General features: G+C 38.8%; 1 protein-coding gene across 1 annotated transcript; it reads left to right on the top strand.

Annotated features, from left to right (window-relative positions):
* Positions 1–5341: 5341 nt before the first annotated feature.
* On the top strand, positions 5342–11332 carry LOC110911607 (APO protein 1, chloroplastic). Its single transcript, XM_022156239.2, has 4 exons — positions 5342–5516; positions 6659–6791; positions 7379–7740; positions 10285–11332. Exons 2-4 carry the CDS (start codon positions 6675–6677, stop codon positions 11108–11110), a joined length of 1305 nt encoding a protein of 434 aa, XP_022011931.1. The 5' UTR covers positions 5342–5516; positions 6659–6674; the 3' UTR covers positions 11111–11332.
* The last annotated feature ends 1763 nt before the right edge of the window (positions 11333–13095 follow it).

Here is a 13095-nt window from a genome sequence, read left to right as displayed (position 1 = left end):
TCTCATATTTGTGTATTCAAAGATGCTTTTGCTTTGCTCACGGTCGATATTTGTGCTTCAGTCATGTCATTAGTTGCAGGTCATACTAACGGTCAATTACTCAACAACAAATATGGTGTACAAGCAAATTTTTAGTGAAATTTGAAATATTTGTTGTATTTTTTACCTATCCTATGTATTATTAAGTTTATTTTATTTACATTGAATTTATTTTAATTTAAATTAATTTTGATTAAATCTGAACAAATTGAAAGTGTTTTTATTTGTTAAACCGCGTGTACACGCGGGTTCTAACCTAGTTAAATATAAAATTAAAGCCAACCCCCTTTTTTCTTCTTCTTCACCGCCAGACCCACTCCCCAGTTGTCTTCCCCACCACCACCAATCTCCGATCACCTAAACTTAGTTGATCCATATCTCTAAAACAACCATCATCCATCGAAAATACCGCTACATAACTACCGAGTCTGGCCTCACAAAACAACAATCAAAATCCGCTAACACTGAAACAAATTGGAGTCTGGCCCCTCGATGAAGTCAATGGTGTCTACCGATGACAGGCGTTACACCGGCAACCAGGATGATAAAACATGTGCGTGTAAAATCGAACCTGATTGCGATTATGAATACAAATCTGAATTCAAGAACCACTGTTGGATCTCGTTAAAATTCAAGTCACCCGCACCAACACCATAGTTTTGGAGCTGAATCAATTCGGTGTTGCTTTCCATCTCCGCCATAACCTCTCTTTTTTTCTCTCTTGTTAAAATTAACAGGTATAGAACAAGTGAGGATTGATCTAAATTTTCATTCACTTTAAATGCAAATGTTACAACTTACCAAATTGGAGGGAAAGTTAGCTTTGTTGGAATATATGTTATATTCCTTTTCAAATTTGATTTAAAAGAGTTTGTAGATTGTAGGAATTTATAGATTATATAAAACTTATTGGTTTTGTAATTGGGTTGTATGAATATATGTCCAAGGTTGTTGTTAGTTGTGAAGGAAGTTATGACGGGATCAAAGCGATTAAACCGGAATTCTTCAACGGCGACGGTATAAGGTGAAGGACAGGAGGTTGAAGATGAGTGTCTTTGTAGGGGGTTGTTTATGGTGGGTGACAATGATGATAGGGAGGGGAGGGTTGGTAGGTGGGGTGCGGTGATTAAGGTTTTTCACGGAAGTCGGTTGTGGTTGTAGTTCACGTTGGCGTTGGAGAAGATAACTCGCCGGAGAAAAGTTGTGGGAGAATGGAGGTTATGGGAGGGTGGTGGGTGGTGATACGATGGTGATTGAAGTGGTGGTGACCGGAGGTTATGGGAGGGTGGTGGCCAGAGGTTTGTGGAAGGTGTTTGAAGTGGAGGTGGAAGGTTTGGGTTTGCAGGTTTGGGTTTGAGTGGAGAAGAAAAGGGTTGGGTAGTTTTGGAGTGGGCCCTACACTGTTTATTAATTATTTTTTTGTATTTTAATATAGTATAAAGGGTAATTAAGACATTTCACACAAACTTAACTGAGCAAACTAACTGTCATCCAACCAGGGACTATCCGAATAACAGGTGAGCAAACCACATGGAACAAACATGCTATTTTGAAAAGTTGGGGACTAAACATGAAAAAATGAAAAACCACAGGGACCATCCGAGCAATTAACTCCAGTTTTAAATGGGAAAAATTACAAGTTTTGTGTCTATTTTGATACACGTCCTTTTCAATGAGTTTTGACAGGTTTTGTTTTTTATAAGCTCATTCAAAAAAAAAAATTTGTTAAATCTGATTGTGTGAAGATATTTTTGTCATTTCACCTAAAAGGACTAAATATGTAAATAACTTAAATATTCAACCATTTTAAATAATTTAAAATGTTATCTCTCTATTACTTAGACCATCCACCACCTCAACCACCCGCCTGCACTTCTGCCCCTAACACCACAACCACCCACCCACACTACCGCCCTTAACACCATATCCAGACACTCACCCACCCACCATCAACCACCCACCTTCACCAAATCCTGCAACCACCCACTTCCCTCAAAATCGAACTAGATGGGATTGGTTGCGTGGAGCATAGACGGGTCAAACTGGAAGAGTTCATTGTTTTCGATCACCCTAATGATTCCTTCACCCCAATGATTCCTTGAGTCAAACTCAAATCATAATATCTAAATCAGCACCCTAGTAAAATTAAATTTTCTCCATTTCAACAACCAATTCTACTCTCATAGTTTCAACTATGATTTTGATCCAACCCCATCTTCTTCCACTACAACTTCTACTCACGGTATCCATCATTTCTGCCGACAACACCACAGGTTTCTCCTTCATCTTCAATGACTCAGAACTGGACGACTTATGAGAAATTCAACCAAACGGCCAAGCCCTCCACACCAACCATGTCACGACCCCCGACCCTACCCTGGGTGGGAGTCGTGAACTGTCAGATGGTACCGGTGTTTATTAAATTCGCAGCAAAAAATTTTATCAGGATCGTAGGTAGGAAAATTTCAGAGTTTGTAAAACACCACATTTTTAACGTTAAACAACTGGGATAAAACCCACATTACAAACAAAGGTTTTTATAGGGATAAACCCTATTTTGACAAAACATAATTTCCGTTCTTTGATCTGGTGACATAGCCACTTTATTTAAGCCTTCAATGCTTCATAACATGTTCCTTTACTTTCACAGTAAGTTACCTGAAACGTGTTTTAAAAACATTTGGTCAACAAGAAATATCGGTGAGTTCATTCATTTGTATAAAACATATTCTTATAATTACAGCATTTAGAGTTTTTACATTTGCTTATCTTACCAAATTACTATTGGCTAACTCATTGTCTAATAGTAAAGAAACTATTTTAAAGAGTATTTGTCACTCGGTGGCAGTTCCTGTGACTGTGGTCATATCACTCATTGGCTAACCCATTGTCCAATAGCGAAGATTATCAAGTAATGTATACAAAACCCCACATTCTGACAGTAGTTTCCCAGTAGGAATACAAAGACTTAATCACTGTAAATACAACTATAAAACATTTAGGGTTTTGAAAGCATCTGAGAAAAGAGAATGACTCACATTGCAGATTTAGGGTTTATTATCATAGCCTCCTGGTATTAAGCTTGGGTTCCTAATAAACACAATGCAGCACGTATCAGTGTATCAACCCAATTCAAACTTTAACGATAAATCATGAGATCAAAACCCACAACAAATGACAAAGTATAGCCGTATACAGGCATCACTTAAACATCCGTTGGATCAGTTTCAATCGATTGGACAAAGTACCGTACCAGTGATTAGAGTTATTACCCTGATAACGGGGCGGAGTTTCGGGGTTTAGGGGCTCCAGGTAAAGAAACAGTAGAACGAGAGAGTATGAGAATCGTTTTGCGAGCAGAACGGTGCAACTGAACTTCTCCCAGACTGCCTTTATATAGCCAAAACTGGACTCTCCTGCACGTCGCGGTAGAATCCCTGTCCTCTTCCGCGTGTCGCCGGGAGGGTCGACCTGGCATAGGTCTGCTACGTGTCCTCGGCCGCCTTTTTCGCCCAATCATGCGTTTTTCTCGATTTTCGTGCCGATACTTATCGCGTATGCTTGGGTCTTGATCCAATTGGTTCGATTTTTAGTTGTGAGTCTAATAGGGGTACTTTTGTGTGGGTTGGTTCATCAACCGTTAAGTTTTCTTAACCGCTAAGTTAGGTAGACAAGTTTCGTTGCACACACTTCTAGGTTTTGATTACGGGTTATCATGATAATATTTTTTAGAGTTGTTACAAACCAATCCCAATTGCCCGGCGTCAGCCACACATTCTATTCCCACCCTTTCCCCTTCAATAACTCCATTTTAAATAATCTTTTCCACTCATCGTATCACCCTCAATTCCTTCGATTAAACTTTTGTATTCATGCTGGAATTTCGCCGAAAAACCGTATCTCCGACCAAGCAACAAAACAACTTATGTTCTTCGCAATCAGTAATTATTCTTCATATGTTTCATTTTGTATAATCATTAGGTTAAAAGCTCTATGTCAAATCGAGTTATTAGTAACTAGATCTTGTTCAATTTTGAGGGAAGTGGGTGATTGCAGGATTTGGTAGAGGGTGAGTGGTTGATGGTGGGTGGGTGGTTTTGTTGTTAAGGGCGACAGTGCAGATGGGTGGTTGTGGTGTTAGGGGTGGCAGTGCAGGCGGATGGTGGGTGGTTGAGATGGTGGTGGTGGATAGTCTAAGTGACAGAGAGATAACATTTTGATTTATTTACAATGGTTGAGTATTTAAGTTATTTACATATTTAGTCCTTTTAGATGAAATGACAAAAATGCCCTCACATGCAAGTCACATGATCAGATTTAACAAACAAAATTGACTAGGTTAGAGCTAAAGGACAAGACGTGCAACAATTTTCCCTATAAAAGACAAAACCTGTCAAAATTCGTTGAAAAAGGACACCACCTAAAAAATGTATCAAGATAAATGACAAAACTTCTAATTCATCCTTTAAAATATTAACTGCTTTCTTTGATGAATAGACAACTTTAACCCTTTAAATTAAAATACAATTTTAGTTTATTCTTCCTTACAAATCCTATTTTTTTTTACGATAAACACCACAACCTGCACTATACAAAATTTGAACTCTTAGTTTTTAGTCGTGGATTACATCAATTAACCACCGGATATGAGTATATCCCCTTGAAGAAATTTTTTATTTAGGTTTAATATAGAATCCGCAACCCACTTGTACCTAGACTCAAGCTACTTAGCTCATGTAAACATTTTAATAAAGTTTGAGAAGGCAGTAGCTTACTCAGATAAATTTATATCGATCGTTTTTCATATATATTGGTAATTGATGTTGAGGGATTGCGATCTTGCGAGAGTGAGCTAATTCCATAAATCTGCCCTCAAAAGTTTGTTGCATGTTGCAACTCGGTTGCATGAAGCAAGAATTGCTAGTAATCGTCACTCATCCATGTGGCGATGTGCTTTAAAAACTTGTATAATTTGAGATTTTCACTAAGTTGTTACTTGAGACATGTATAAAATTATAAAAATATAAACAATTTAAGTCACTAATCAAAGAGTTAACATGTACAAAACGTATACAAACTTAGTTTTCCAACTCAGCGCAAACGTTACAATCAAACCCAACTCAGCTCATATTGTTATGAGTTCAAATCTGAAACATTACTTGCTCAAATCAGCTCGTTCATTAAACAACCCTACCCAAAACCAAACCAAATTGATTTTCTCATCCAATTCAGTCAAATCCATTTTTACTACTCAAATGTATGAGCCTATAAAGGTATCATATGTCCCAATCCTTACACTACATGGGTCTAAATTTCATTACTCTCATAATATAAGGTCCTTATTAACATCAAATCCATATTTTTACAACTCCATTAACCACTAGCTCATTCAAACCAGAAAATTTCCGGCCCCTTCTTCTTCTCTTCACCGGAAAATCTCACATATTTTCTCCATCTCCGGCGTCTCCGTTCTTCCGGTAACTTTTTTTTTTTTTTCAAACTTTGATGTTGTTTTTTCGCGGTTACTGATTCGCAAATATTCTCCATTTCTCCTAATATGATATTTTTTGAAGCTGCTCTATCTATTTAGGTATAGTTGAATAATTCATGTTTCTAGAAAAAAATTGAATATCTAATACAGATGTTAACCCTATATGCAAAATTATGTGGATTTTCTAGGGTTTGTTTCATTTTGGTGCTTGTTATAGTATTGGATTTGATTAGTAGTCAGTTGTTTTTTTCGCAGTTACTGATTCAGATTTGAACCTGCTGTATGTATCTAGGTATAGCTGAACTAATTTTTCTAGTAATTTCCATATGCAAAAGACTAGGGGTGCAAACGAGCCGAGCAGCTCGCGAGCTACTCGAGATCGGCTCGAGAAAAAGCTCGAAACGAGCCGAGCCTTATCGAGCCCGAGCCGAGCTTGAGCCTAAAATAAAGCTCGTTTGTTTATCGAGCCCGAGCTCGAGCCTCACATGTGAAGCTCGTTAGGCTCGTCGAGCCTTATCGAGAGCCTTAGAGTAAACGAGCCGAGTCGAGCCGAGCTTATTCAAACTTGTTTACAAGCCTACCTTGAACCTAAAAATAAGCTTATTTATTAAACGAGCCCGAGCCCGAGCCCAAGCTTCACTTATCGAGCTCGCGAGCCTAAAAAGTCTATTATTTATATTATTTTTATTTAATATATTAATTAATAGATAATAAACGAGCCGAGTCCGAGCCGAGCTCGAGCTTGAGAAAATACAAACGAGCCGAGCTCGAGCCTTGAAAACAAAGCTCGAATCGAGCCGAGCTCGAGCCTGGTCAAGCTCGGGCTCGGCTCGGCTCGTTTGCACCCCTATGCAAAACTGATGTGTATTTTCTAGGGTTTATTTCATTTTGAGTGCTTGTTGTAATATCGAATTGCTTGTTGAATTTGATAAGCAGTCTGTTTAATGAGAAGTTATTAGTTAAAATTGAAGCTGAAAAGCATCAATCTTGTATACCATCCATCTTCCACATAACAAATTGAAGTCCCAATTTGAAATCTTGTTATGATGTAGTAACTGTTGTTCACATTTACCTTTATTTACCGTGTATGAGCTCTAAGTTTCTTCCTTTTTGTGATATACAATGAAGATTATTGAAAAAAAAAATGGAGCATGTTCTAAGCTTAGGTGGTCCATCCCCAACAATTCTGGGGTCATTTTCCACACGTTGGAAGCAGGCAAACGATAGCATTTCTTCCCTCTTCTTTGATAGATGTCACCAGGTACTCTTAACCATGAATGATTCACTGTTATTTTTCCACTTTTGCCTCGATTTTTCAGTTAACTTTTGAACATTGGTGTTAACTTTAGTTGACCATGATGATTCAGTTTTCTTCATGTTTGTATGTTAACTAGTTTTATCGGTCAAAGATGCATATATTAGCCAATAAGAATTATGCAATTATGCTTATGTTTATTCTTAGTTTATATTAAGTTCACGTCTTGATCGTTGATCGGCAATAAATAACAATTTTTTTTGTGTGAATATTAGTCTTGAACATGATATAGGGGTGATTAATTTTAGGGATGAGCTCGGTACCAACTGGTACCGTACCAAAAATACCCAAAAACGGGTACCGGTACCGAAAATACCCGGTATGGTACGGTACGGTTCGGTACTGCTACGGTAGCGGTATTTGAGTGTAAAAACCGATAAATACCAGTACCGAATCGGTACCGAAAATGTTTCGGTTCGGGAAATTCGGTACTGGTACCATTTGCTCATCCCTTTATTTTTATAGAACATTCAGGTGTCGGTGATCAGTGGTTCCAGCAATCACGATAGCTAACACGTACCGTTTACTTGCAGGGCACACAAGAACGGCATCGGCCACAAGCATCAAAATTTTCTATTTTCGCTTGTCAGACACCTGCTCATAACAGGCGTTACAGCAAGAAACGGTTTACCCACCCTCAAAATACAGATCTTCCTCCTGTATTACCTAAGAATAAGAAAAAACCGTATCCAATCCCTCTAAAACAGATATTGCAAACTTCGAGGGCTGACAAAAAGCTTGCGGAAATGGGCATAGAGAAGCCACTCGAGCCTCCAAAAAACGGCCTACTAGTTCCTGAACTCATTCCCGTTGCTTATGATGTGCTTGACGCTTGGAAAATCTTGATCAAAGGACTTTCACAACTTCTCCATGTCGTTCCAGTCCATGCTTGCAGGTATTGTAAATGAAATATATAAATCTAATTTTGATTTTTGTGTTCCATAGAAAAAAATATGCATCAGCTGTTTTAACTTCGCGTTTGTGGCTTTAAACTAAATAATGCAAAACCTATACTGTTGATTCCTTTTAATCTGAAAAAGAGACATTCTTGTTGAACCCATTAATGATATTGTTAAAAGAGAAAAATGCCCGGATAGTCCCTGTGGTTTCGCATTTTTTCACCTATAGTCCCCAACTTTCTAAAACTACCTGAATAGTCCCTAACTTTTCATTTTTTGTTCCCGGATAGTCCCTGGGTCTAACTTCAGTTTGTTTTCTCTGTTAAGTGGTTGTGAAATGACCAATTTACCCTTTCCTTTAAAAGGCAAACTACAGGGACTATCCGGGCATCTTCTTCACGTGCTATGCTGAGATTGTTTCTGTGCTGAGATTGTTTCCTTTCCTTGTGGAAACGTGTAAATCGGTGTTGAAGCTGGGTTAACCTAACGCGGAAACCTACAGAAATAACCAATGGCTGTGATCTAATCTCATCTCTCCATAAATCGACCAAAACCTCGTATATAAACCTCGTCATCTGTTGCACTTTCATCATATCACCCACCGGTTCTCCGACGGTATCTCCGGTGGCTTCTCCGGTTTCGTCACCTCCTTCTCGAACAATCACTCCTAGTTCTGCACCAACGGAAGCTCCGTTAGCTTCTCCACCGGCTCCACCTACCTCTCTTTCTCCCGGTGATTCTCCGGGGTCTTCTCCATCGTCTATTCCGTCCACTCCGACCGGATCGCCGACTACTTCGCCACCTAGTGCTGCTACGTTTAATAGAGTTGCTGCTGGATCTGTCGCCGTGGTTGTGTTTGCTGCGGCTTTGGTTCTGTAGAGATCTGATATGATGGAGAGGTTTTCGTATTTATTTTGTTCATTATTGTTACGACTATTTTTGCTATTCTTTCATTATTTTTGTATTCATTTAATTCACTGTCATGTTATTGATATAACTTTTGTATTTATGAATTCTTTTGTTATGAACTCCTGTACATGAAAGAATATGCGAGCCATGTGCAATGGTGCTGCTCATCTTTACAAAACAACAAATGATAACCATACTGAGTAGTATCAGTGTATCACATCTAGACTAACCTTATTTGGTAGGGTCTAGCGAGGGTCCGATGTCGAGAAACCATACTTTTATCCAAGGGTACGTATAGCAAGTGTGTTCCGCGTCAGGGCCGTCCTTAGGTAAAAAACAAAAAACAAAACTTAGGACCCTAAGGATAAAATTAAGAAAGTGTATCTTTCATTAATGTGATGAGAGTGATGGTGGGTGGAGGTTGAAGATGAAGTGTGGTGGTGGGGTTTTATAATTAAAAATGAAGAAGATGCCCGGATAGTCCCTATGGTTTGGCCTTTTAAGGAAGGGTATTTTTGTCATTTCACATCATTTTAACAGAGAAAAGTAACTGAAGTTAGACCCAGGGACTATCCGGGAACAAAAAACGAAAACTTGGGGACTATTCAGGTAGTTTTAGAAAGTTGGGGACTATAAGTGAAAAAAGGTGAAACAACAGGGACTATCCGGGCATTTTTCTCTTGTTAAAATATGACAATTTTGTTTACATTAGTGAACATTTTGAGCATTTCAAGAATGGCCCCTGTAGTTTGCCAAAAGTTTATGATTTGGTCCCCAAGTGTAAAAGAATACACCAATGCTTCATGTGGTTTGAACGTTGTCATGGATTTGATCCTTAATTTGGATGGGCGTTTTATAAGGGCCCCCGAGTATAAATGGGTTGATTTAGTTATGTTTTTTTTTTCTAACCGGTCAATGGTTTTAGTTAAAGGGTGGGTCATACATGTTGAAAGTCATTCCAAGTATACAAATGCATTAAATCCTCCTAAAATTTGCAATAGAGTAAAATGCCATTTTCGTCCCTAAGGTTTGGCCAGTTTTATGACATTCGTCCAAAGGTTTATTTTTCCGCATCTGGATCCAAAAGGTTTGAAATCTTGCCATTTTCATCCAGCTCGTTAACTCCATCCATTTTTCTCTGTTAAGTCAGGGGTATTTTCGTCCTTTTTGTTAACTAAAGGGCAATTCGGTCTTTTCACTTTATGTACAAGCATTTAGCATAATGTACAAGTATTCAAAAGACCGAGTTGCCCTTTAAGTTAACAAAAAAGACGAAAATACCCGACTTAACTGAGAAAAATGGATGGGGTTAGCGAGCCGGATGAAATTCGCAAGATTTCAAACCTTTTGGATTCAGTTGTGAAAACACAAACCTTTGGACGAAAGTCGCAAAACCTCATAGACTAAAATGGCATTTTACTCTAAAAGATATTAATTAAATCTTGATTTTTGTGTTCCATAGGAAAAAAAATATGCATCAGCTATCTAACTTTAGATTTGAGGCTATAAACAACTTAATTTTATCGTTAGATATGACAACTCTTTTTACATTAGTGAAAATTTCGAACATAATATATTACAAGAATGGCCCTTGTCAAAATTGATTTCACTTACAGCTTGTTCTTATGCAGTGAATGCTCGGAGGTTCATGTGGGTCAAACGGGTCACCACATTCAAAACTGCCACGGTCCAAACAGTGCGGACCGTAGAAGCTTCCACTTATGGGTAAAAGGGTCAATTGACGATGTACTCCTCCCCATCGAGTCATACCATCAGTACGACCCTTTTGGCACACGTATCAAACACGACACAAGATTCGACTATGACAGAATCCCAGCCATCGTTGAGCTCTGCATCCAAGCGGGTGTGGAATTACCACAATACCCTTCACGGAGAAGAACACAACCTATTCGAATGTTAGGCAAGAAAATGATCGACCGAGGTGGAATAGTCGCCGCACCAAAACCACAACATTCCGGTGACGTTTTGGAATTCGACACGCAGCGGGCCCTTGAACGGTTCCCGCCTCCGGTTGACTCGGACGTGGTAGAAATCGCGCAGTCGACATTGAATGCGTATGAGAAGGTGAGATGGGGTGTGACCAAACTTATGCGGAAGTACACGGTGAAAGCGTGCGGATACTGCCCAGAGGTCCACGTGGGCCCGTGGGGCCACAACGCTAAGCTTTGTGGAGAGTTTAAACACCAATGGAGAGATGGGAAGCACGGGTGGCAGGATGCAATTGTGGACGAGGTTTTCCCGCCAAATTACGTGTGGCATGTTCGGGATCCAAACGGGCCGCCATTGAAGAGTTCGCTTAAGAGGTTCTACGGGAAGGCTCCAATTGTGGTTGAAATTTGTGTTCAGGCAGGGGCTACGGTTCCTAATAAGTATAGACCAATGATGAGGCTTGATATTGTGGTCCCAGATAACGAGGAGGCTCGGTTAGTCGCTTAATGAACTGAAAAACCGACGTTAATGAAGTGTTCTGTTGCGTGTATAGAACCGAACTAGGACTTGTAGAGTGTTGTAAATTTATGAACCATTAATAGTTAAAGTGTATACGAGTTGGGTTCGGGTCTGGATGTGGATCTGGGTTATTGGTAGATGTATGATCCTACTCTTTGCATTACATATTTGAACAAAACGTTTTGTTAATTGCTTAATTTTACTCATCAAGGGACCAATCATGCCATTTTTGTTCTATTTTAATTAAAATCTTAAATTAAAAAAAAACAAAAAACAAATATGAGTGTGTTTAATGCATAATCAATTTTAAGTTGAGAATTACTTTTATGTATCTATAACTAGTGTCAGACTTGGTTTTGGCCTCTGTGTGAGATTTTGTATATGGATAGTTAGGTTTACTTGTAGTTGTATAGTTGTGATGTATTTATTGCATTTTCTCTTATTTATTTTTGGTTTCTCGCAACATGTTGTGGGAAACGTTATAGCATATTCGAAGGGCAGTTTACTTGTGGTTGCTTGTTGTATAGTTGTGGTGAAGTATTTTTTGCATTGTTTCTCGTTTTTGGTTTCCTCGCAACACGTGGGAAATGTTAAGAGTGTATTGGGACTTGGGAGGGCATGTCCTTCTAGGAGGTGTAATCTTTTTATTTCTTTATATATTTTCCAAGCAAAGCCTTTTCATCCAAGAAAAAAAGAAGTATAGAACTACAATTCGCATGTATAACCGTCTATATGTAACGTGTGCAAATATAGTGCGAAAGAGTAGATAGACGGCTATGTGGCGTCATTAATCGTCATATATGTCATGGTTAAACCAACATGTACAAATGTTCAGGGGCGGATGTACTTGGGACCAAGGGGTAGCCTCCGCTACCGCTTGGTCGGAAAATTTTTGACGTTTTTAGTGTAAATTTTGGAAAAATTTGACATTTTTTCGATTTCGTTACCGCTTATTTATAAAACGTTACCGCTTGGTCGGAATCCTAGATCCGCCACTGCAAATGTTTATGTGATTCTTGTAGTTCTCTACTAAATTATCGATGAATGTCTTTCCTTGTATATAATTTATTTGGTGATTATGGTTACCTTATCTATGAATTTCATGGTTATCACTTATCATTAACCTTTTTCGAAAAGTAAGCTTTAATAACACACAAAAAACGCACACTGTAGCACACCCCAAACAAAGACGGGCAGCCACACCACCACAAACAAACTACAACGTTACAGCAATTCACATAAAATGCACTATGAGAACTGACTTGCATGTTTCTTTGTTTCAGAGCCTCTATCGTAAGGAGTTTATCCATCTCCGCCCTCCACGCAAAAATATTACATTTAATCAGCACCCACTTGCACCATTTCATCACATAAAATAGACTAACATCCCTGGCCCATATCATCATGTATTTGAAAACTCACCTAAGGATCCTCCAACCAATGCAACACATCTTTGTTGCTAAACCAACTCGCCAAAACAATAGCACCAAGACAACGCTCCCATTCTCAGGAGAGGTCGGATTGCAAGACCATTCCCATTGCCACAATATACCGTCATTCTTCTGTCACTTGATCCGATCTTCCACTTTGTAAAATTTCTTTGATTCTAACCTAAACAAAATAGGGAACACCACACAAAAAAGGTGTATTCCCTGCCGTCAACAAGCACACCCTTGATCAAACTCTAAAGGTTAACTAACCTCTTCAACATCCAATTTACCAACCAAGCTAACTATATTTTCCCATACCCCTATGAATGGCATCAATCACTCTTTTCCATAAACTACCCTTTTCTGCTTTGTATCTCCACATTTGGATAAGAGAGATTGCTTGGAAAGTTTTAACCGATTTATACCAAGACCACCCATGTGTTTAGGCAAAGCAACTCTATCCCAAACAACCCATAAAAGTCTTTTCATAATACCCTCCAAAGTATCAATCACTTATCATTTATCAACATCTAAAACTAGTCA

The sequence above is a fragment of the Helianthus annuus genome, chromosome 15, assembly GCF_002127325.2.
Source record: "Helianthus annuus cultivar XRQ/B chromosome 15, HanXRQr2.0-SUNRISE, whole genome shotgun sequence".
NCBI classification, from domain to species: domain Eukaryota; kingdom Viridiplantae; phylum Streptophyta; class Magnoliopsida; order Asterales; family Asteraceae; genus Helianthus; species Helianthus annuus.
Note: the sequence above shows the minus strand (reverse complement) of the source record. Positions and strands in the feature narration are given on the sequence as shown.